The following is a 26562-nucleotide window of genomic DNA, read 5'->3' as shown; positions in this document are numbered from 1 at the left end:
TCCTCACATACGCCAATAATCTTAATTCGGTTAAAGTCATGCGTATTGCCAGCGAGCTGAAAGACTTTTTGAATAAACATAATGGATTATTGAAATTCTTCACATCATACATGCTCGGTTTGCAAGGTGACGATCACGTTATTTTCATCAATTCAAATATAACACCGACTGGAGAACACATGTATACATTCAATGCGTATGTCGTTGGACACATTGCTGGAGTCATGGTACGCGACTGCACAGTGACGCGAGAAATAGTGATTCGAAGAAGAAACAACAATCTAGAGTTCATCGTTGACACCCACCGTTCAAACGACACTCGCCATCTTCTTCTTCAATGGTGCTAATGTTTCTAGTGTTCCTAACGTTCACCATCTCAACGTAGAATGAATTGCGAACGATATAGAGGTAGAGAACGAACGACTGCGTTTCTAAACAATCAAGCGGTGTGAGGAAAAATACACTCACTTGCCAGACGCTATCATGAGCAACGCCGACGCAGCCTTCGATATTGCCAGGTCTAAACACATGCATTGTCATGATATTACAAAACACACAAACAAAAAAGGAATGAAATGTAGAATGAGATTCATTACAAGTATTGAAACAACATCGAATAAAATTTTCATTCAAATTTCAACAACTTAAAATTGCCTTCAGGTCAGGTCAGGTGATTGTTCGATATTGTTACCACAAACATGGTTCATGACCGTGCGGTAATCTAAAACTTTTATAGCCTTGCATGGCAGATGGAAAATGTACAATGCATTTTCTTAAAGAACGTTTCACGTATATGTAGATCGTTAAAACGTTTAAACACACTTACAATACATTGTGATGTTCTCTAAGGATGGGCTGTCATACAAATGAAACACAAATTTGTGCATTACGCGAGAATTAATCAAGCAAATGAAACCAAATTTTGCAGGTTTAAGGGTGCAATAAATGATCCTATGGTGGTTAAATACTCCTCCCCCCTCTCTTAGGTGGGGCTGCCATAAAAATGAAACACAATTTTCTGCATAACTCGAGAATTAATGAAGCAAATGAAACAAAATTTGGCATGTGGAGATTTTATGATGCAATAAATGTTTCTATGGTAGTTAGACACTCGTACCGCTCTCTAAGGATGGGCTGTCATACAAATGAAACACAAATTTGTGCATAACTCGAAAACTAATCAAGCAAATGGAGCCAAATGTGGCATGTGAAGGTTTTATGGGGCACGAAACGTTTCTATGGTGAAGACACTCCTCACCCCTTTCTAAGGGGGGCTGCCATACAAACGAAACACAAACTTCTGCATAACTCGAGAACTAATCAAGCACAATTTGGGATGTAAGGGTTTTAGGGTATGAGAAATGTTTCTATGATGGTATGACACCCCTCCCTTTTCTAGAATGGAGGGGGGTCCCATATAAATATTACACATATTCCAACCAAAAATATTCCAACCAAACATGACAATTGAAAGTTTTCGGAAAACTCTGAAGGGGAAAAGGGAAAATTCGGAAAATTAAATTCCCATGTGTTCTACAATTACATAGCGACAAGTGCTGTTTGTTCATTTGATGTTTGCCTTAGCGAAATTGATCTTTGTTCGAAACTGGAAATGGATTTCAATGTGATGAAACGCACTTCTACATCTTCTTCTATCTATACCGAAGAATTATAGGAGGTTGTGTTCAAGCCACGACCGCATTGTTGACATAGAACTACGCTGTAGTTTAATTCTAGTCGCTTGTTTATAACTGCGGATATTATTATAAAATGCTACGAAAATTTTGAACTAGCCATTCTACAAGTTTTTTTATTGTAGAATCATTTGACGATGATTGTTTGATGATTCATTATTGTGCTCGCAAAACAATACATGCAGCTGTCATCCTTAGTGGAGAAAGTTTTGCTACTGGCAAGCAAAACCAAATCATATACAAAATTCCAGAGCGACATTTACTTTCTTGGTAACTAAATAAACGAAATAAACTCTATCTGTTGATCTCAACAACCTTGAAAAGAGCTGAAAGCAGTTTTGCGACTGGCACGTGAACCCAAATAAATTAATAACTTATTATAAATTATTGATATTCCCCAAATAATTTTTTGGTGCACAACCTTAACACCTGCTTCACCATAGCGTCAATTCAATGCACCCTTAGGGCATCCATATACTAATACACAGCATTTGACAGCGTCAAACAAGTCCGGGACGAAGATGCAATTTGCGACCACTGTCACTCGCGAGAGCTGCCAAACTCTCAAGCTGTTGTAAATCAAGGCGCTTAACATACTGCCAGGTGGGTCAAAATGTGAAAACCACTCTCCAGCCATGAATTTACAGGATGACATTAACACACTTCTAAAATAAAAAATTATGAATGAAAATTTACTTTTCTGTTTCGAATATGTATTTTATGCAATACAGTATTACGTAATATTGAACTGAAATTGTGTCTGATCATGATTTTCATTATAATGGCGAGTTTTTGTAAATGTTGTGTGTTGTGAAATATAGAGCCAAACGGTTGAGAGATCGTGTTTTAAGTAATCGAATAACTTAAGAATCTCCATTCAAATTTGAAGATTGCAAAACTGCCTTCTGCAAATTTTCGCGAATTCGACGATTGTTTCGAGTTGAATACGATTAGCGAATGGGCGCACCTTGTTCCGTAGATCTGCCCTGAGCTCACCGAGTAGTTTGATAGTTTGGCAATGACAGCTAAATTTGCAATACATCTTGACTCGCGGATCATATTCTCTTGGCCGGGGCCTGGTTCAATGCATTGATGCAATGCCAAAGGCACCAATGAAGCCTTTTATGATGACAGAAAACAATGTTAACTGCTTGGAGAAAGGCTGAATATTTGACTAAACAGAGATTCATTACTAATACCCTACCGCAAATATTTCCCTCCCTTCCCGAACATTTATTCCCACGCAGAAACCCTGAAAAATCATGTTTCAAAATATTTCGATTCAAGGCGGTTTCCGATTACCCCGGTTAACCCTTTCGTTGCGAGCGTCGTCTATAGACGACATCCGCGCGACGAGCTCTGTGTACGAGCATCGTCTTTAGACGACATGAAATTCATACTGCTCTTCGATCACACCAGCGCGATGTGCATACTTTTCGGCGCAGTGCTACGTACAGGGATAGCACTTCGGCGGAGCACACTGCCGTAATGAAAGGGTTAATCCTCGCTCCTGGCAGGATCGCCAAAATGTGTGCCCATGAGCGTCCGCGGGATAATCGAAGACCGCCCGAAACCGAGCGGTAGAGATGTGCCATCCGCTCATGAGCTGTTCCGAAGAATTGACTCTTTGAAGTGAGTTGACGCGGAACAGCTCGCAAAAAAAAAATCAAACAGCTCTTCAGCTCACTTTGATGATGATGAAGGAGAGAAAAGAGCTGTAGAATTGAAGAGAGTGTGTGAGCTGTAAGATTCAAATGAACTGACCGTCTCTCGCTCTTCGTGTTAAGACATCAGTTTAGTTTCATTTGTCCCTCGTCTTTTCAACTGTTATATTCGCGTTGACGGCATTGAGCTTTGTTTACCAGTTTAGGGGGCGCCAAAAATAATAATTGGTTCTCAGGCAGAATGAACACGTTTTTAAAATTCAAATTATTAATGAAAATTAACTTCTGTGCATCAAATGAGTATTCTATTTCAATGATAAACACTTTGTTTGCAGGCGGTGCAAAAATCTCATAAGATTTTTTTTTTTTTTTGAAGAAAACTTTCTATTGTAATGTAAAGCCTCAGTAAAAATGTCGGAAATGTTGTACTCGCCGAGTCTGTTGTAAATAATAGTCTGGAATATGTGTTTCAAGTAATTAATAATATGGTGTGAAAAATTTCATTTGAATTTTAACATTTTCGAACTGGCTTCGTGGCTATCGAGTTTGGGACCCAAATTGAAAGTCGGCACTGACAACTGAGCTGAAGAGCTGTTCATAAAGAACAGCTCATTTAGATGAGCTGATATGATCAGAGCTGTTCATCATGATGAGCTGATTTGCACACCTCTACCGAGCGGTGATGACGAAAAATGTGCCGAGTGCCCAGCCCACATAATCGGTAAGCTGACGGTGCCGTGTTGCCAGAATTGGGCATGCCACAAAATTACGATGGGTTTACTTTTTATTGAATGTAAGAAAATAAAAAAAAATGAGTAAATAATGGGTCGATAAACGGGGTCGAATTTTCTGCAGAAAATCCTCAACCCACCCAATTTTATTCCGTACAGACCGATCAAGAAAAATCGGCCAATTATGCCGATTTTTGTTGATGACATTTGATGCCACTCGGCTTCACATCTAGGCATTTCGAGTCCGGAAAACCGATTTTGAAACGTCGGATTCCTAATGGATCGCAGCCATAATTTTATTTCGAGGAGACGCTTGGGTTTAGACATCTGGATAATAAATTCAAGCCCTGCAGCAATTATCAAGTTTGCTACTTACCGATGCTCTTTTCACATACTTTTTGACAAGCACAATATAATGGATGGCCTACTGTGATTCTTCGAAACAAACATTTGTGATTATACGTCAAGGCGGACTGCTTCCTCGTTCCCGGATGACTTGATCGAACTTTTGCTAGGGGACGCTTCATTGCGAATGACTCTCACTTTCACACACATACAATAAAAACAGTGCTGCTCTTCAATAGTTTTTAAATATTTATTTTTTCTTACTATTTACTTTTTAATCATAATGATTTTGTGTTTCCGTGTTTCTTCTTTTGTTCCTTACAATTACAAAGGTTTTAATGTTGTTTTCTTTCCGTTCAATTATTCTGCGCTCTTTTTTCTCTCGCTCGCTCTCTCGTGTTTCTTTTCTTCCGCTCTCGTTTAATTTTGTTTGTTTGTTAGTTTGTCTCTTGTGTCACCTTTACGCAGCATTATTTGTATTTCTTGGTTTCCGCTTCAGCTCTGTAATTTCTTTCATATTTGTATATCTCGTTTTGTTTTGTTTGTCGTCCAAAATGACGCGGGAATCCGCGCGATCACACAAACTGAAAACTGATTGGAATGAAAATCAGGGAAAGAAAGAAGACGAAAGAAAAACACGCGTTTCAAATTGTAAGTATGTACGTTTTATTCGTAAAAAAATGATAATAAAATAATTGACAGGCGAAAAAAACTGAATAATTGATTTGTTTTTTCCACTTTATTTAAAAAAAATGACTATCAAATAAATAAAAAAATGTTGACAATTAAATTACGCCATAACCTAATCAACTTTAGAACGGAGACATACACGGATGATGCGTTGTTGTACACAAATTACAAACTTACAGTGCAGGGAAAGAAATTGTTCCGGCTTCCTCCTGCTGGTTTCCTCCTACTACAACTGAATTGCTGCTGCTGATTCCACTGTTTCCGCCGATAAAAACCTAACCTCGCTCACAAGCGCGCCTTGCCACGAGATGGCACCAGCAGTGCCTCGGAACGCCCTCGTCGTCGCTCGTGTTTTAGCTCCTGTGTTGTCAATTTTCACTAAATTACTACCGTTCCGAATTTCACATCGGTTTCATTTCTCTGCTCTTTTGTTTGTTTATTTTTTTCTTTTTTGTTTCGCTAAATATGCGCGCACATTTTAAGTGTAGTTTTTTTTCTTTAATTACAATATTAATAATAATTATCTCTCACATCGATTCTTACTGACTGCTCCTAGCTCATATCTATATGTATTTTTTTTAAATGATTATTTTAATCACTGTTCCTTTTTCTCTCGCGCAACGTTTTTTTCCGCATTCGAACCGGCGCACGAGTACTCGAGCTTAGTTTTTAGTTTAGACCTATTAGAAAATTATTTATACTTTCCTACTTGCATTTTTATTTTCTCCTCCTCTTTCTCTCATCATTCATCATATTTAATTTTCTTCTTACAAGTTAATATTTTTCATGTTTCTATTTCACCTCATTCTCTCGCGCTCTCTCGTTCTCTCTTTCTCACACACTCATACAAGGTTTCAAGAGCGTTGAGTTTAATTTTTTGTTTTTCCTCCTTTTCTTATTTTGTTTTTATTTCTTTCGAGAGAAATGTTTTGAAATTTTCTGTGTGCTTGCGAGAAAATAAGTGTTTCGCCGAACACATCGCTTCTCGCGCTCACCTCGCCGCTACAAACTAGTTTCTTACACGCTAAAATTATACATATAAACAATTTCTAGGTGTGAAAGTCCCGCAGCACATCCCACACACGCAGCGTTGTTTTTAGTTTTGCCTGTTTCCGCGTAAGTATGTGTGTGTGTGTGTGTGAATTTCTTCGTAACAATCAAACAATAAACAACAAACTTAAGTAAATGAGATTCATTTGTGTGCGTGTGCGTGCGTTCACGCGTGTACGTTCACGCATCCATCAACAACGTTAAGGAAGAAAGAGAGGAGGAGAAAGTTCCAAATACTGGTATTTAATTTCGTTTCCTGTGAAGCCTGGTTTAGACCTCCCGTGAACGTGAACTTGAACTTGTACAAACAAATCAGAAAATCGTGGTGAATGGAATGTTCACGTTCACAGTCACATTGAATGTTCGCCAGTGAACGTGAAGTAAATAAACATCCAGCTTCAATGAAGTAAAGTGCGATTCACATACAACATCCACGTCACGTTGCGTCAATTATTCTTTCATGCGATTCTCATGGAAGCATTCACATACACCATCAACGGCAAGTCGAAGTTTCCGTTGCCGGTGTATGTGAATGTTTTCATAAAAATTGCATGGGAGAATAATTGACGTAACGTGACGTGACGTGGATGTTGTATGTGAATCGCACTTAATTCGGATAAAATACACACTTGGTAAAAATGGATGATTTGAATGATGTGCTTACTTTTGGTGGCGCTTCCGTTGGTTGAACACACGAAGGAGGCGAAATCGACGTCTTTGTCGAGTACAGTAGAACCCCGATTATCTGGAGCGAATGATCCGCGGTGCGGATTATTCGCGAATGCGAGTTCCATAGCCGGCTACTACGAGACAGATGGCAATAAAATTGTAGAACACCGAAACACGATATGATACCATTGTAAATAACCACAAGACGAAACTCAAACAGAGCAAAAGAGACTCACTCCCTTCTGCCACTTAGTTCCAAAACGGTCTCACCTAGTACCATAGACTCGCCTTGACTTTGACCAGAACGCAAATATTTTATTTCTACTTACAGGTGGTTATAGGCCCAGGCTGACCAGGGCCGGAAAATTCCGAGAAGTCACACGAGAAGATCTAGATTAATTTCGAAGCCATGATTCCAAGAGATAACACGGTCCAGGTGGTGGAAGCAATATGAGTGAAAGTACAAGGGCGTCAAACGGCGGTGTGCTGTCAGCCTTCAGTCCGGAGGCGTTGTACGTATCACTGGTAACCCTGTAAACCTATCGAACAAGAAGAAGCTGCGTGGACGTGAAAATAATGCATCATGGGTTTTCACAATGAAGATGACGCAGATCAGTGAAGGTACCTGGAAGGCAGCGAAGTCAATGAGAGGACAAGCGATTAATCCTGATATGAGTGATCGGATATTAGCTGCAAATTGCACAAATAACACACAGTATGACGCTAGCAAATCATTCTCGTTGTGCAATTTTCGGTGATTCGAGCTTCAAATGGTCAATAACGAGGCCGGCCACGTCCTTACAGTCACCAGGGGAAGGGAAGGAATGTTAGTAGAATATTCGCCGCCTAAAGGCCAGAATGGTCGCCTCTATACCGTGGCTCCCTAGCGTTTATCATGGAAGGGATAGTTGTTAGTGGGAATGGTTAAGAAAAATTGACGTCGGTGAAATTGGGAAAAAAAATCGGTCCCGTTGAAGACTACGTCGACGAGTTGATGACAACGTCTGGAAACCTGAGTGAAATTGGATTCGAGGTAAACGATCAGTGACACAGTGACACAAACTATTTGGAGACACTTCGTACTCGGAGCTGAATTCCGTTTGAACGAATTCTTCCAATTCAACCTCCATCTCTCGGATAACTGGGGAAGGGGTCTTCCAACGTGCCTCTCTAGGCGAGTACGATTCAATCGAGCACCATTCGCAACCCGATCTGCCTCTCATTTTTAGGAGCGACGACACGACTTCCAATGATGTACGGCTAAAAATTGACGATCTCTATGTAGCAGTATGCGATTGTAATTACGACGTCATTATGTTGACTGAAACAGGAGTTGACGACAGCATCAACTTCATACAGCTATTTGGAGCTGAGTTTAACGTTTTCCGGTTGTGATCATAGTCCTTCCAACAAGTCCAGGTTTGGTGGTGTCCTTATCGCAGTAGCTCATCACTTCTCTGCTGTAGCGGTTCAAACGAGGAATGGAAACAGATTTGTGGCTCCACTACCATACGTGGGAAAATGATGTTACTTTGCGCTGTATACATTCCTCCCGATCGCAGTCGTTACGTGGGGCTTTATGATTCCCATTTGTCTTCTGTGCGAGAGCAGTGTGACCGAGCGTCTTCTGATGACACCGTATTGGTATGTGGCGATTACAATCAGCACCATATTGCATGGGAATTACACGCTAACTCTGTTGTTGATCTGAATCCCTCTTTGACCCTTGCGGCGAGTGCTGTCCTATTGGATGGAGTCATCTTTTCTCGATCTCCAGCAGCGCAACTTCATTCGCAATTTTCGTGAACACTGGATCTAGTTTTTTGTGCTCCCGATATTAACATTGCTATCAACGAATCTGTATCGCCACTGCTAGCGGTTAATTTGCATCATCCTCCGTTAGTACTGTCATTATCGGCTACAGGAGAAGTAGTGTTGGCTGCTGAGGATCGGAACGAAGGCGAATAAAACGCGTTGAATTACGCAAAAAATAATTTTGTTGTATTTAACGAGTTTTTGAGTAGCTACAATTGGAGTGCCCTTAGTCAGGACGTTAATGGCGACGCGTTTTTGCGAAATCGTTGGCAGCTGGCTTGTGACGAATACTCCACGAACGAAATCTCCAATGTCTCAAGCTTGGAGCATTCCACTTCTTCGCGTCGACGCTGAGTCAAGGGATTTTCCCAGACGTGTGGAAACATTCCTTCGTGTTTCTCTTGCTTAAAAAAGGTGACAAGTGTAACGTGGCTAACTATCGTGGCATAACCAGCTTTTCTGCCGCCTCTAAACTTTTTGAGCTGATCGTGAATGATGCTGTCTTTTTTGAAGTGAAGAGTTACATCTCACCAGCACAACATGGCTTTATGCCAGGACGCTCGGTTTGCACCAATCTTCTCGAGTTCTCATCGTTTTGTATCAACCGTCAGAGGAACGCGCTCAAGTTGATGCTATCTACACCGACTTAAAAGCCGCTTTCGATAGAATTGATCATCGCATCCTACTGAGAAAACTATCCCGTCTTGGTGCTTCCGACAGATTCATCAATTGGCTGAGGTCATATCTTTCTGGAAGAACGCTTCGTATCAAGCTCCTGTCTCACACTTCATCGCCGTTTGCTGTTTCTTCGGGAGTTCCGCAAGGCAGCAATCTGAGACCACTGCAGTTCGCGATCTTCTATAACGATGTGTCGCATATTCTAGCCTCTGACTGTGTGTCGATCTAAGCAGACGGCTTAAAAATCTATCTAGCCATCAAAACTGTCGAGGATTGCCGTCGGTTACAGAGCTTGCTTGACCAGTTCTTGAGTCGGTGTCGCCTGAACAAACTAACCATCAGCATAACTAAGTGTGTCATCATGAGCTTCCATCGAAAAAAACAGCCAACTCCAGCCAACTTCAACTAAACGATCGATGATTTCGTTTGTCGCCAAGACCAATCGTCAGCTTGGGTTTATTTCGAGAATTTCTAGGGACTTTACTTATCCCTACTGCCTGAAATTACTCTTCTGCTCGCTTGTTCGGCCAATTCTTGAAATCGCATCTGCAGTATGGAGCCCTTACCAACACATATGGATCACCAGGAATGAACGGATTCAGAAATGGTTCATCCGTAGAGCGCTTAGGAATCTACCTTGGCGTGATCCGCGGAGTCTGCCGTAGTAAACAGCTAGATGCCGATTGCTGCAATTGAATGCTCTTGAGCATCACAGGCGTTTCCAACAAGCCACCTTCGTTGCCAAACTTCTATGTGGTGAAGTCGATGCGCCTAACTTGCTCGAGAGGGTTAACTTTCGCGCTCCCAGCAGACTTCTACGATCCTCATTTTTGCTGTAACCGCTTCCATATCGTTCATCTTTTGGTCAACCTGAGCCGATAACGGAAATGATCAGAACCTTCTCGTTCGTAGAGCAGTTTTTTGACTTTAGAGAACCATCACTACGCTTAAGAAAATTGAGAATCCGGATGTGTTTAATATTATGTTTTAGTGTTATATTTGCATGTTTTGTTCGTCTATTTTACAAGTTTTTATTCATTAAGACGATGTTGTCAGATGAATGTCATATCTAAAACACAATAAACAAATAAACATATCCTCTCACAAAAAACATCCATAACGCGCTATTAAAAAATACAACAACAATAGCAGTTCACGGAGCAATATGTTGACGTCTATATTCACCATTGTTCACATTCACCGGCCTACTATGGTGAATTCACCAACAGCTCGATTAAGCGGTGGACATTTAGAATCGTAGTGAAATGTTCAATCAAACCATGCTTACGAATATGAAGTGTGCTTGAAAATATTTTTTTCAATTAGAAAGGTTCTTCCCATCGTTTCAACAGATGTCTGCCTCGCGTTTTATGCATGGAGTTGTTAACCCGTTTTATGTCGAGCATTGGGCATATTGGGCATAAAAATCGGTTTGAAGCAACTATGTGCGGAAAGTACATAACCTAACAAAAAACAAAACCTTACAAAACTTGAAGATTGTTTCTGTAACGCCAATAATCAAAATTACACCAATGGCTTTTGTTAAAAAAATATTTTTTACAGCTTGGTCATTGATGGGTTAACGAAAAAAGTTTCAAGTTCATGTTCACGATAGATCTAAACCAGCTTTGAAAAGGTTACACAAAATGTCGAATAAAAAAAAGGTAATAAAACAAACGAACCATTTTTTTTCTTAACACAACCATATCAATAAACAAAAATTTTGTGTGGATCACAAAAAGGGGGAAAAGTGGGAAAAGGGTGTGTGTGTGTGTGTGGCTTGTCTGTGTGGGCACCCTTTGGTCGGCTTAAGAGTGTTTGCGTGTGCATGCATTCTTCTATCGCGCTCACACTCACTAAACGCAGTTTGTGCTCTAACCTGTGGAAAGCTACAGCTCTGTACAAATGCAACGCCATCTTCGATCGAATGTTTGTGTGGTGATCACCAAATTTTGTTCTGCACCTCTCAGCGAGATAGAAAAGATCGAAAAAAGTCGAAGAAAACGATCAACTTGTTTGTCGCTTTTGCTTTGTTTGTTTGTTTGTCCTCCTCACACAGTCCTCCACCTCCGAGCGCGCTGTGGGATAAAATCTACTATTTACAACAGCTGTGGTAAACTTATCCCCTAACCTGAAAATCTCTCTACTAACGTCGGTAAATTTTGTTGTTACTTTCATTCTCTCTTCTTCTTCTGCTTCTTCTTTCTCTTCCAATATAAATTAGGTTTTTGTTTATACAAATATCACTACTTAACATTTACAGTATATATTACAATATGTGTGGATTAGGTTCTCTTACCTTTTTTTGTTTGTTGATGTTGTTTTTTTCCGTTTTCCGCTAAATCAAGTTTCTGCGTTGCTTAAAAACTAAAACAAAAAAATTACTACGCTTTCAATTGTTTTAACCCTCGTCTGATTTGCGTCCTACATCTCCTCTTTTCACTTTCCATTTAGCTGGAAAAAATGCACATTGTATTTTTGTTTTGCTTCATTCGATTTGTGTGTGTGTATGTGTGTGTTTAATATTAAATATCTCACTAAAAATTTCATATATGCTCTCTTTCTCTCATTCTCTTTGCTCCACTGTTGCTTGCTCTCTCTCTTCCTTTTTTTTACTGTGTCCCTCAATTGTGTAATCGCTAATTACATGTTAAAAATATCACCATTTGTTGTGTGTTTCACCTTTTTTCTGTTGTTGTTTACATTTGCTTGTTCGCGCCGAACTCCATTTGACAGTTTCGTGTCGTCAGTTTGTTGTTATTTTAGTCTGCTCCCTCAATCGTCATCGATAACGATCAACGATGCGGACCCTGATGACTATCATCGCGACTGGCAGGAGTCTTCCTTTTTGTGCATATCGACCGAAACGGACATGGGTCCACCGCCGGGCATTCCCCCCGACCCGGGTGGTGGTCCACCAGGTTGGCCCGGGGGACCACCCGGCATCGGACCGTTGCTCGGTGGGCCCAGATGAGACGAGGGTGGTTTCAAGCTGCCAGGAGGACCCCCTTGGGGTCCGCCGGGCCCTGGCGGTCCCGGACCCATCCGATGGTGCGACTGGGGAGGTGGCACCGGACTTGGTTCTTTGCTGCGGTAGTGCGCCGCGGATTGGGCCGCGTACAGCAGGGAGGCTTTGGCTTCCTCCGCACGGTACACGTCCATTAGCGGGTTGTAGCGAAGCTGATGCAGGGATTCCAGTCGATAGTCCCGGAAGGGATCGGGACCCCAGGGGCCTGGTGGCGGGAAGTGTGACGGGAGTCCCATCGACGGGGGTAGCATCGATCGGGAGAGATGCGCACCGGGCATCATGTGGGCCGGATGTCGACTGGTCATGTACGGATGGGGCATCATCGAGGGGTGATAGCGGGGATCGCTCGCGGCTGCTGCCGCTGCAGCCGCCTGTTGACTCCGTATCAACATTTCCTCGTCCTTGCGGGGCTCCTCCTTGATCCGGATATCCAGATCGGATCCATTCCGGAGGGGAGACCGATCGCGCACCATCGAGTTCGCACTGGCAGCCGCAGCTGCCGCTTTCGATTCACGTTGCTGCTGTTGCAGCATCCGCTCTCGCTCCATCTCCCGCCGTTCCATCTCCCTGCGTTCCTTCTCCTTCCGTTCCCGTTCACGTTCCTTCTCGCGTTCGCGTTCCCGCTCCTGTTGCTCCTTCCGGAGTTTCTCCTCTCGCTCCCGTTCTCGCTTCTCGCGTTCCTCTCGCTCTCGCCGCTGTCGCTCCCGTTCCCGCTCCTCACGCTCCCGCTGTCGTTCGCGCTCCTCCGCCTCCCGTCGGGCCGTCTCGGCCGCTATGCTGGGATCCTGCTTGATGGTGGGGGGCCACGCTCCACCTGCCCCGGGTGGCGGTGCCGGCTGGTACGATCCCACACTGCGCGGTATTGCACTGGAAAGGTTTCTGAAAATTAGTAACGAGGGTTTTTGTTGTAGGATCGGTGGAAACTGCGATGACGAAAACAAAGTGGGGTAGAGCGAGCGAGACGCGCGAAACTTACCTTCTCCACGGATCGTGTAGCGCTCCGGGCATCTGCGATCCGATCTGCATCTCCCGAGAGAATGGCGACATGCCGCTGAAGGGGGAGCCGCCGTAGGGGGACGCGTATCGTCCGAAGGGAGATACACCTGGAAGAGAGAGTGGAAGAAGCGAATGATTAGATTTTCAGAAGTTATAGTGTTCGAAAGCATTTATTTTAACTCTAAATTAATGAAGGTTTCTGAGGCGGCTAATTCTATCCATCTCTCAAGAAAACTCCCATTTTCCAACTCGAAAAAAGATTCATCGTTATAGGTGATCCAATTTTGAAGCCAATGTTCGGTTTCTACAAGCGAAATGGCGATACCTGATTGTGCTTCATATTTTTGAAACACTCATTTATCCGGAAGAAAGATGTCCGGGGAATAATGCTGATGCGGTGAAACATCCCAATTGACCAAAATCTCCTACTCTGAAATCCGATCGAACTTGTGCATTGTGGAAAGATTTTTTTTTGCGGTATTGGCGACATGCGGCCGAGCGTTATTATGAGGAGGAATAGCATCTAGAATAGCATGGGTTCTTGCTCCAATGTTCGGCTTTGTTGAGTTTGATGATAACCATTGAATGTGGTTTAGCGAAACAGTGTGTAGAAAATTATCGTTTTCGTACACTTCCCATCAAGTAATATCAACTGAACTCTAATCGATTACTCACAAGATATTAAATTTTCATCTGCCGTCGCAATGTATAATGAAAAATGTCGGAAGACTCGAGCTAGTGCTCCGAAAGTTCAATTTTCATTTTTCAATTTTCCGCAATGATTTTGTTTGTATTGGTGAAAGCATCGTTATTTTTTCGACACTGATGTCAGACATCAGCGAAACAGCTATGAAAACCACTCAATAAAATGTTATTCCTGGGTCATAGCGGGTTATGTCATGAAAATAAAAAAAAAATTAAATTATGTTGATATCAATACAATTATTATTTTTTACGTTTAACGAGTCTATAATGTAAGTTTTAGTAACTTTAACATTAGTTAAGAAAATTGTATTGCAGAGCTCGGAACACTGCCAAGGCTGCCTCTGCTGTCAGAAATAGTAAACGGAAAAGTATTACATTCAATCAAAATGCCTCGGCCAACGAAGAGAAGAGTTAAAGCTCTCCAATGTGAATATGTGAAAAAAATTCGATCAACGAAAGAAAATACTAAGGAATCATCAACATCGAATTACTGTGCGGTAAATCATAAGTGGAAATACGCTTCCAAAAGAGTCCCAATTTCGCATGTGTTATAAATTTGCTCATGTGCTCATATGCAAATACACTTTCTATATATATTTATATATGCAATTGTTCATGGGAACATATCGTTCATACATTTCAGTATTGATTTTTTTTTAATGTATTTAAGACTCGTGTCAGTGAAGCGCCACACAATCTGATAAGTGAATTGATCTATTTACGTACAAAAATCAAAACAAACTGTATGATTTGCTCTTCTCTCACAAACACTATTACCCTATGAAAAGACGTGGTTTTACCTATAGTACTACAATGGCTTCGTGCACCTTCACCTTAAGATCATTTACGACTTTCAACCCTTTGCGGTTGTTTGTCTACTCTTAGCCACAAAGAATCTACTAAATACTTTATTCAACGATGAAAAAATGAAAACAATTTTTTAATTTTTTCTAAATGAATTTTAATGTCCAGAGAACTTTTTAACGAATGTATACAGTTTTTATAAACAATAGGTATCGGTACTCAGTATGAACAAAATATTATCAGCGTGGAAAGATAATCCGACAGCTTTGGATTTAGCCTAATCGTTCTCAACTTCTTCATCTTAAATGTTAAATTCATCTTAAATGTTTGAAGATTTTTGAAGCTGGCTACACCACGATGTTTAAAATCATTCTCGGGTCGCGGCTCCCATCAAGTCTGACTTCTTTGAAACTAAATGAATCGTGACAAACTTTTCAGTTCTGCAAGAGGAAGCATTTCAAAACAAACTGCTGTCAAAACATTCCAGACAGGAACTAGGAGTGCTGCAGTGAAATAAGTAATGCGTACGGAATCGAGCTTCACCTTACCAAATCATGAGAGATTTTCAACGTCAGTGTGCAAGCTTAATTTTCTTTTCTCGTCTTCTGTCTGGAATAACTTCTGACTCACTACACCAAAAGCAGTGAAACCTTCACCATGGGAAGAGGACTATTTTTTTAAATAAACAAACCGCTGTCATTTTTCTTCCAGCGGTCACTCAGCGTGCCGCTGTAAAATATACAACACGTACGCAAGGCTTGGAAATATTGAGCTTGTTAAGTAATATTGAAAATATATTTTTATCAGTGTAACGCGTTTATTTTGCTTGTCGATGCTGCTGTCATTCATTCGACGTCAAACAAATTTACAACCGTGTTCATTCATATTCATTCTGTGCTATCTGAGCCAGGGATGCCAGGTTTGCAGACATGTCTTCATTTTGAAGACATTTGACTTACTGTGAAGACATTTGATTTTGTGAAGACATTTTGAAAACATTATGAAATATGCTAAGACATTTCAGTATGATAGCGTATGTGAATTTTTGAGAGATATTATTTTCATAAATTTCTATTGGCTGGAAAGATCGTCAAAAAAAGTAGAGCTTTTGTATCAGTGTCATTCGATCGCTTTTTTATCAGTGTCACTTGTTGACTTTTGTTCTTAGTAATCAACAGAGACTTTTGCCTCGGGTTTTTTTTAGCGTTCAACTAGCAATAATCACACCTATTGCCACTGCACAAAGCCTCTCGGGTCATTCACTCGCTTTTTTCAAGCTTTTCCAAGCAGAAAATCCACAGGTATATAGAATGATTTCAACAACGAGGGACTTTTAATGTCTCTAGAAGACATTAGTTCATTTGCACTAGAACATTTGAAATATTGTGACATTGTATTTTCATAAATTTGGACCCATATTATACAATAGATTAACTTAGATCTTTCAAACGACCACTTCACAAAACGAAGGTTTTCCGGTTACCCACCGTTTCAACAATCAGTTTTATGGATATGGCTTGAGCTACAACCAAGACTTCAAAGCTGAAATAAACAAATGGAGTTATCACAGTTCCGTTTTTGTGGAAAAACTGGGCGATATTCATCCAAACAACGGTATATCAGGCTTATTATCATTTCTAAAGTCATGAAATTCAGTTCGCAGTTGTGAAATATATTCTTTGTCTACTTTTATTGAAATAAACTTCAAAACCTCTAGGCAAGTTCAGTGAAATGCGCTATATAACAATGTCAATTAATATAAACATTGAATAAGCTATAAAACTTTGTCCAAATGGAAGCTATGAATTTTTGTTTTGTCGTTAAGACTATGAAGACATTTTTTCGTACCATGTGAAGACATTTGGAAAAATTACCTGGCATCCCTGATCTGGGCTTTCCTTAAAGTTCGAATCATGAGAATTCATTACCATTGAATTGTCAGGAATATTGTGACCGTTCATTTTCAATATCCCGATATGTGTGTGATTTTCTCATTGAGTCAGTGCCTTGGTTATTCAGTTATTATTTAAGTTACTCCGAAAGGGCAATGCAAATCGGTGGCAAGGTGCAAGCGGAAATGCCAACAAAAGAACAAGATCTGCATGCACACTCACAACTAAGGATTGCATAGGGTTGGACGGCGAGGAAGGCGAGGACTGCAGAATTGATCCGAGTAGCGAACGCAAACTTCGTCAGCCAAAGCTGGATGTTGGCAATTTCATCCGCTAATCCCATAGCACAGTTTGATTCGTTAGTAAAATGAAGCTTGAAATATTCCCATTGCGGTAGTTTCTTGGACACCACCATCTCATGTTCGTGTTTTCGGAATTTGAGTCAAAAATTAAATGTTCGAAATTTGAGTCAAGACGGTATTTTTTTGCATCGGAATTGGAGTCTTTTGAAGCATTTCTGACAAGTGGAATTGGAATTGCATATTCACTATGTAAAATGAAAGTATTTTAACCTGCCGGGTGCTATGATTGATGCTAGGATCGTTAGCAAAATCTCAGCAGAACTGTCAGTGGGATACCCAATTCATGTGAAAACAAAGGGAAAATGTCAGTAGGATACTCGATATGTTGACTCCTGTCAGTTCAATAGGGGTTATCTAAAGACGTCACTGAGGTGATTTTAACTGAGACGGAAACCTTGCATGCTTGAGCAATTTCATTTCTTGTCACCATTATGAGCATTCTGTACTTCGTTATCTTCCTCATCGAATTTCTCCATTTCGTCAGTGTCCGAGCACGATGCTGAAAGTGAATGAACCGGTATATTAATATCAATGAATGACAAAACTAGGGATATTTCCTTTTGCTCACATCCCGTGAACACAGCAGAACGAAAAAGAGAATGAACGAAACTGGATGAATCAACTGTGAGTGGCTTGCTGTGAGGTTTGGCGTTGGTTCATTTTTGGTATCCCGAATGCAATGGTATAATAATCGAATGTGGTCAGAAATTCAGCGGAAAAGATTGATGTGAAACAGATATTTCCAAGCACTGCGCGTACGAGTTCCACGTGAACAATGCATTATCTTCTGTTTCATCATCAACGATGTTTTGTAAAATGTTTTTTTTTGCAATTGGAATTAGAATTTGTATAGAGATGGGTTCCGAAAAAAATTCAAGAGTTCACTAAAAAAAGAAGATCTAAAAACTCACCTAAATGACTAGCGGCCGATCCCATGAAGCTCGGCGGCAGCGGGGACGACTCGTACGGGCCCGGTCGGCCCGCCATTGCCCCCGGTGGGTACGCCGAGGAGGGAAGCTCGTGCGGCCGGACGAGACCGGCGGCGGCCGCCGCAGCCGCTGCCGACGGGGGGTACATGTGGGTCGGGGGCCTCAGCATGTCGCTGGCCGTCTTCATCGAGGCCGCCTTGTCCGGGTTCTGCTTGGCCTGGTGGTGGTAGATCTCCCACGCGATCCGCACGTGCATCGCGTTCCATTTGCCGGATTTCTGGATAAAAGAAGCAAGGAAGAGGAACACATATTACAGTGATTCAGTATGGAGGTGGGTTCGGGAAAAAATAATCGAGTTTGATGAGAAATTTGGGAAAATTAAGGCAGGCAGCTGGTTGAAGCAACGGTTTTAGTGGAAGCTACGCTTACCTGGGCCCTTCGAAACCTCTTAGACTAGAGACTATAAGAAAGAGCAATGACAGAACATGCAAGCAAGATGGGGATGGGCGGGAATGAAATGATCAAGCATGATGATGTGTCGATGGAACCTACCTTCTTGTTGGGGTCTACCGGGGGCGCCTGTTGCTGTTGTTCGTTCGTTGTCGATGATGGTTGGTGGTGATGAGGTAGTAGTGGTAGTGGTAGTAGTAGTGGGTACGGTTATGAACCAAAACAAAACGAGAAAGAAACAAGAAAAAAACAAAGCATTGATGAGCGGATGCGCGATGGTGGCGGCGGTGGGCACGATGCGTGGTTATATTGAACAATAGACATTTTTTCTAAACAGAGAGAATGGAACGCAATAATATGCTGCTATCTACTCTAGTGTCACTAGTTTGGGAACTTGATGAGAGCACAGAGTTCGTAATGAGAGTGAGTGAGACTAGGAGGGGCAGAATCTTACCTTCGGGACGAACGACTGCAGATGGCTGGGTGGAACGAACTGCGTGGGCCCACTCAGACCGGGGTGGAGCAGTCCGGGACCGTACGCCGGATAGGCAGGCATCCCGAGCCCTGTCCGGTAGAAGGGCGAATCGACGGCACCAATTTTGGGCACATCCTTGAACAGTGGTGGCGGGAAGAGGGCAGGCGAAGCGGATGCCGCCGTCGGTAGGATCGGCTGATGCTGATGTTGGTGCTGGTGCTGATGGAGATGGGTGTGCTGATGCTGGTGGTGATGCAGTTCCTGCCTCAGATAGGGCGAGGGTTGAACCGAGCTGAGTCCACTTCGGTCCAGAAACCGGTTGTCCAATTCGCGCCGCAACATATCCGCTTGGTCGGACACTGTGTGTGACGAAAAAGTGTTAGAGTAATCTAAGGAAACACAATCGGCCTGATTCTGCGCGGCATGTGAGGACAATTGTTATCAATGTGAGACTTAAAGGCTTGGATGACAAATATCAATAACTACTCCAAGATATTTGACTTCTGTAATCCGTTCAATTACATTGTAAAAAAAAATTCCATAACTCCTTGCTGTTATACTGATGTTGGTCGATTTTCTCTGAATGTACTCACATCTAGTCTTTTTCAAGGCCTGCGAATGCATGCTCCGCGCGGAGGTGAACCTATTCCATTCGTTCTCTAATTTATTTCTGCGCAACTCTACGTACTGTTCATCCCGTTTACTTTTGAGATGCAAAAGCGACAAACAGTACCAGCTATTCGAATTATTCAAATCGACTCGTTTTTCAAAAACTAAGCTATTGGTACACTTTTTCAGAACATTTGTGAGAACAGCTACTTTCAAATCGATTGTCGATTGTCATTCATATTCTCATCAACAATAGGAGTTTCAGAAAGTAAATCCAACCGTGGACGAATATTTTCTACAATATGTCGCACTGCAACGTAATTCGAAAAAGGCCCAATTATATTTAAGTACATTATTACTAGCTTCCTCCCACATGTTTTCCTTGGGTTGTTATTTACTGGAAAAAGGCTGATTTTCTTCTTTTATAGCAGCCTTCGAACACTGTGTCTTGAAAGCTGGATGTTCTGTCCAATTTAAAATGTTGGTTCTTATTCAATTTTGAACAATTTACGTACTTAAATTCAGTCGATGATGAGCATGCAGATTTTTTATGTTTTTCATTGCATCTTGCCCGGGTTTGTCGACTTGCCGAAAACTGATTCGAATCATGCCGAACCCAACCCGAAATAAGTCGGTCCGGATCGAATAAAGTCGAACCAAAATAAAACAAAGTAAATTCGCGTTGACGGTATTGTGCTTCGTATGTTCGTGATGGGCTTTGTGCATCCGATGGGGCTTCGGTTTCGTGCATCCGATAGGGCGTCCACATTACATAACGATCGGCATCATTCGGCATAATATGGACGCGCTTTTACGTTTCTTTCCATTTTATGTTTAATTGTTGCGCTTTTAGCATACTTGGGTGTGTGCGTGCATTATTTCTAGGCTTTTTCATCATTTTTTTCGTTATCGTTAATTTCTATTTATATCGCTTCTTCGTGCTGATTTATTATGATTTTTTTTTCTCCTAGAACAATCTGGTTCAGAGCGAACAGTCCTGTTGCTCAAAGTATGCTGCTAATCACAGCTAATTATGTTTCTTTATAATTTTTTGCAAAAAAACGAACTTTTCAAATTTTTTAAATGTTTAAAATACCAATTTGAATACTCCCCATTTTCTGAGCAAGATGTTCACCTAAAGATTTGATCAGTTTCTCCGTTTCTTTTCAATCGCAGTCTTTACCCGCTCATCGAAGTTTTCCCAGCTAACATTAAATCGTATAAGCAGCGTATATACAGTATCATATATTCCATATTTTTGGCGGTATATGGGACGCCTAATTAGCATATACATGCAAAAGAGAAGGCAATATAGATACATAGCAAATGCTTGCGAATTAGTTTGGGTGAATATGCGATTTATATGTGCGTCTAATAAGACTATTGTCATACGTATATACGATTTTTTACAGACAAATAAAAAAAACAAATGGCAGAAAATATTCGTGAGGTTATAATTATTTTAATAGAAATAGTAATAATTTAATTGACGTTTAATGGGAGGAGTATGTGAAAATTTAAAATGAGTGGGTGATGCTTAAGATAATTTGCCTCCCTAAATGTAAATCACCACCAGACCTCGACACAGCATTGATGTAATATGTCCTCATTTATAATCTAATATGATTCACTGTTGAACGGTTTCCCACAGCATGAAATAAGATTTTTCGCCGTAATACATTGATTTTAATTATTCCTTCATGCGATTCACGAACTGTATCTGCCTGATATGCATATATGATGTCGATTAGTTCAATTTCACGATAAAGTATATCATAGAACCGATGATTCTTATACCGAATTACGACTTTATGTAACGTGACGGTTTGTGTCGCGTGTATCGCATTTTATATGATTTTATATATACACTATGTCTACTTTGATCGGCCTTATATAAGATTGTAACTCGATTCCACTTTATATGCGACTTGGAATATGTAAAGTTAAACGGTTTAATACGACTTAAATGTGCATCTAAACGATTATTGACATAGGTATATACGATTTCTTACATACATAGGAAAAAAGAAAAAAGGCGGGAAATATTTACGTCAAATATACAGAGCCCCGCAAATGGCCATTTGTATATATGAGAACACTTTGTTTGGAGAAATAGGAATTATTCAATTGACTTTCTATGGGAGGAGGTTATAAATATTTAAAACGAGTGGTAGTGATGTTGGAGAAAATTACTCGATGGGATTCAACCACCTGCTGGTTGGTTTATCGAGCAGCACCTATCTCGCAGGGCTATCTGGAATTGAATTCTTGAACAGTGAACACACACATGCTAGTTATATGCATCATATATCATCCAAATGTGTCTTGGTTGTATGTATATCGCCTCCAATTATAGTTATTCATACGACTTAATGTTTGCTGGTATCGTGATACTAGGATGAAGGTTATACCGACATACGACTTAAACCAACAATTATATAGAAAATCGTGTTTTTGCATTTCATACGATTTCGGATACACATGATGCATCCTTCGATTGATATTTTATATGCCTGTGATTTGATACGGATTTATATGCGACCTAGCATGTGCAAAAGTTATACGATTTAATGTTTGAAGGGTTCTTTCTCTTTAGGGCACAGTTGAATAAGTAGAATCGGTAACGTATCTTTCGTATGTACGAGTTTTAACTGCCCCAGCACTATATTTCAGATAATCGTGTGAGATAGTTGATGCTTGATAATCCAAACAACCGGACTTCGAATCCCATCGAGGCAATTTTTTTAACCATTCATTTCAAACATTTATATTCCACTCCCACTAGAATCCAATTGAATAGTTTCCTTTTCCACAAACATATAAATGTATACATATATATATAGCAATGGCGATTCGTGAGGTTATAAATATAATTATGAATATTTTCCGACATTTTGTTTTTTTTTCTATGACTGTAATAAATCGTTTATTCGAATGACAATAGTCGTATAAGATGCAAATAAAAATCGCATATTTGTCCAAACAAATTCGCAAGCGGTCGTCATGTATGTCCCAGCAAACATTAAATCGTATAAAATGCCATAATTGGAGACGATACATCCACACCATATTTGGGAGATGCGTACAACTGGCATATACATGCAAAAGTGGAACCGTTATACGAATATGTCATATTCTATTTGTATATAAAGCCGTAGAGAGCGATATACGATGCTTGTCACACTGATATGTGATTTAAGGAATAAAAGTGAGAGACCAATTGCTCGATCGCGATGTTACTTTTGTCAAATCTCATATGCCACGCAGAATAAAACTGAATGAGAGAAGTTTTTACTAACCTTTCGTTGAGAAGAGTGACTCGGCTGAGAAGGGCAGTGGGGCCGTCGGTTGCGAGGGTGTTGTGGCCGTCGAGACGACGGGCGGCGGTAGTGGCGCCGCGAAGAGAGGCGCCGGGAATGATGACGGTGGTGCCGAGGAGAGCGAAGCCGGCGGCTGGCCGCCTGTGGGTGTTGGTCCACCGGACGAGGCAGAAGGTGAAGGGCTTGGTCGTGAGTGAGAGGAAGAATTGCTGTTGTTCAGGCCGGGTGCTGCCGGTGAGTGCGATAAAGGTGCTCCCGTAGCTGCTGCTGCAGCGGCGGCTGCAGCTGCCGCACTCGAGTGTTGCATTGATGGGGGCCATCCGGGAGGTCCTGACGATGGTAGCCCACCACTGCTGCTGCTGTTACCGGAAATGCTCGTGCTGCTACTATTGCCGGTGGTTAGTGAAGGTTTGGGATAGGTGAGACTAGAAGAAACGGCTGACGAAGCCGCCGACGAGACCGCTAGGGCTGCCGGGGAGGACAGTGCGGGTGGACCTGCCGAACTGTAGGGAAGCGTCGGGGATGGACCCGGTGGGGGGCCACCGGTGCTTGCACTGCTCGTGCTGCTGCTACCACTGCCGTACGGTAGTGCCGAACCGGGCGTTGATCGAGATAAACTACTTATGTTACTACTGTGAAAAGAAGGACGAAACTTAGAGCGAGACTTCGATCGAAACACAGAGTATACTCACCTATAACTATCTCTTTCTCTATTGGGACTATGACCACGGGGCGAGTGGGTCCGTGCAATGCTATTGCTGGAAGCCGAATGTGGGTGGGGATTATTGCTATTATTACTACTGCTGCCGCTGCTGGTAGGAGGATGATGCGATGCCGGGGGCAGGTGGTGACTTCCGGGCGTTAGCCCGGGTGGCAGAGGTCCTCCCACCAGCGGATGATGCGAGGAAGGACCCACTAAAAGCGATGCCGACTGCTGCTGCTGCTGCTGGTGGTGAGAGAGCGGTGGCGGTTGTTGCTGCCCCGCCGGATGATGAGGAGGTAAGAGATGAGAGCCGCCGGAACTTGGATGCGACATTGGTGGAGGTTGCGACTGCTGCTGGTGCTCCCTAAGCGGATGTGATGAAGGAGGTGTCGCTCCCGGCGGGATCGCTGTGCTTAACCCGCCGTGTGGCGAAGGTATGTGGGAGGACTGGGGCGGAACGAGTCCACTCGCGGAGGGAGGAGGTGCCGTCGCCGAAGGAGTGGACGATGAGTTGCTATTGCTACCGTTACTGTTGGCGTTCGGGGTGATTGGTCGCATGGTCTTCGAGGGAGGTTGCGCCATTGGGGAAGCATCGCGATCGCGGGTTTGCGATGGGCTGCCGTTCGTTCCGGACAGGGGATGTTGCTGCAGCCGGGAGTCCATTAGGCCTAGACCCATCATAGAAGGAGGTAGTCCGCCAAGTCCTGGAGGGGCACCCGGATGCATGCGGGGTGATAGGTTAGGTGCGGAAACCGAGGGTGGCAGATATGGGTTGTGGTTGAAACTTCCGTACGGAGTGTACAACGGTGGATAGCCGGGGTATGCCGTTCGGTAGTGAGGAGGTATACTGCCAAGACCGTTTGGCATCATCATCGAGGCCGAAGGGGGTATTCCGGCGTGATGTGTCATGTGAGATCCATTGAACAGTCCGGTTGGGGTTACCGCAGCCGAGAGGGCCGCACTGGTCGCTACCGCTGGGCTGTGCGTCCGAAGTCCGCTTGCCGAGGCCGCTAGGGAGCTTTCTACCGTGGGATGGATGGCCGGACTTTGGCCGCTAGCGGGCGTTGCCGCTGGTGGGGTATGCGGTACATTCAGTGGCAGCGAGGAAGGTGCCGCACTGTTACCACTTGTGTTGCTACTGTTGTGCTGCGGTTGGCCACCACCGCCGGCCGGTCCTAAACTATTGGAGAGATTGGTTGGTCCGATGGGGACACTTGCCGGAAGCGGTAAACCATTCGGTAGCGAAGCCATTGCACTTGTTGCCGTTGCAAATGAGGAACCAGCTCCGATAAAACTCGGAACCGACGAAGGCTTCACCACGCCACCGCCGCCGCCGCCGCCACTGTTATTGGTGCTGCTGTTGCTGTTGCTGTTGCTACTGTGCTGTTGGGGTTGCAGCTGTTGGGGCGAGGGAGGCGGTTGAGATTGTGGCGTTGGAGGTTGCTGCATCGCGGGCGACGGAACCGATCCGATGCCGTGCTGCAGCGGTGACTGAGGAGATCCTTGCTTCTGCTGGGCTGCTACCGATATTGCTGTCGTCGCTGCTGCAGTCGTTGTCGCCGTCGTTGTACTCAAAGGACCGCCGCCGCCGCCGCCACCCGTCGCAGGAATTTTGGCGGACGCCGTCGGCAGCAGGGGCTTACTGCTGAGACCAGCGGTGTGGGGCGATGCCGGAGGTTGTGGCTGCTGGGGTGACGCTACCGGTTGTTGCGATAGAGGCGACGCCACAGCGGCCGGGTGGCCTCCGATTGCTGTTAGGTGGGCACCTATCGGACCGTTCGATACCTGGACGATTAAGAGAAACGGGAAAAAACCACCTGTCAGTGAGTGCGCTTGTTGTTTATGTTAATCACGGGGTTTGACTATTGAATTAGTACCCATTAAGATGCTAAGTGCCGCTATTAGTTAGGTGCGGTTTCGCGAAACCTGTCGCTCGAGGGCGGCGGCGCCATGTAAGCGCGCGACGGGTCAACCGATTTATTGGAACATAAATCAGCGTCAGCGATACATGCCCCCCGTCCTTTTCTTCCCTCTCCGTCGAGGACACCGTCCGCGTTGCGCGCATTCAATATGCGCGCATTCAATATGCGCGCTCATTACCATTATGGAACTCATTCTAAATTATCATTTAATTTAATCACCACATAATCTAGTCCCGCCGTGACGGTCGGCACTCCCTTCCGCCCCCCACTGGCTACGATGAAGTTATTTTGCAAATCAAATTAAGCCTACCTCCCACTTCCTGAATTCCGAGAATCGAAAGCGGACGCGTATGAATAATCGATACCAATAAATTTGGCAGGCATTTTAATTATCCCCAGCGCGATAGCAGCAGCAGCAAACGCGCGGTGAGTCCATCATACGCGCACAAATTGATTTCAAATCGACAAATCGACAACCAGCATTTGCTACGAAAGAGTTGGTTTTTCAAATTTCGTTTTGTTTTGTTCAAAATGTCCGCAATGAACGAGCAAATTGAATGGAATAATTGGACGCTTACCACGATGTAATAGTAGAACAACATATGGGAATTCAATTTCCCGAATTTTTCATTTTCCTTCAGAGTTTTCCGAAAATTTGCAATTGTCATGTTTGGTTGATATTTGTTTTTCATTTGTATGGGACTCTCCTCCTCTCAGAGGAGGGAGGAGTGTCGAAACACCACAATAAAATTTCTCGTACTCAAAAATCCTCACATGCCAAATTTGGTTCCATGTGCTTGATTAGTTCTCGAGTCATGCAGAAATTTGTGCTTCATTTGTATGGGAGCCCTCCCTTCCAGAGGGGAGAGGAGTCTCGAAACATCATAAGAACATTCCCAGGCTCCAAAAACACTAACATAAAAATTTTCACGCCGATCGGTTCAGAAATTTACAATTCCATAAGGATCAAACAGACAAACAGACAGAAATTCATTTTTATATATAAAGATTGATAGATTAATTAGTCTCTT

At 42.8% G+C, this 26562-nt stretch overlaps 1 protein-coding gene across 7 annotated transcripts in view; it reads right to left on the bottom strand.

Annotated features, from left to right (window-relative positions):
• Window positions 1–4665: 4665 nt before the first annotated feature.
• The window catches only part of LOC129774403 (trithorax group protein osa), a 476322-nt gene continuing 454425 nt past the window's right edge, over window positions 4666–26562 (bottom strand). The window contains exons 5-11 of one of the 7 annotated variants that reach the window (XM_055778154.1): window positions 23599–25394; window positions 22886–23538; window positions 18957–19336; window positions 18605–18637; window positions 18035–18329; window positions 13341–13467; window positions 4666–13231 (exon numbers count right to left, since the gene is read on the bottom strand). In XM_055778154.1, the coding sequence (XP_055634129.1) occupies window positions 12157–13231; window positions 13341–13467; window positions 18035–18329; window positions 18605–18637; window positions 18957–19336; window positions 22886–23538; window positions 23599–25394 (4359 nt within the window). In that variant the 3' untranslated portion in view covers window positions 4666–12156. Of the gene's footprint in view, window positions 13244–13340; window positions 13468–18034; window positions 18330–18604; window positions 18638–18956; window positions 19337–22885; window positions 23539–23598; window positions 25395–26562 lie in introns of all 7 variants that reach the window. The other 6 variants (XM_055778172.1, XM_055778139.1, XM_055778146.1 and 3 more) reach the window with 6 other exon arrangements.

This window comes from Toxorhynchites rutilus, chromosome 1, assembly GCF_029784135.1.
Source record: "Toxorhynchites rutilus septentrionalis strain SRP chromosome 1, ASM2978413v1, whole genome shotgun sequence".
Taxonomy (NCBI): Eukaryota; Metazoa; Arthropoda; class Insecta; order Diptera; family Culicidae; genus Toxorhynchites; species Toxorhynchites rutilus.
Note: the sequence above shows the minus strand (reverse complement) of the source record. Positions and strands in the feature narration are given on the sequence as shown.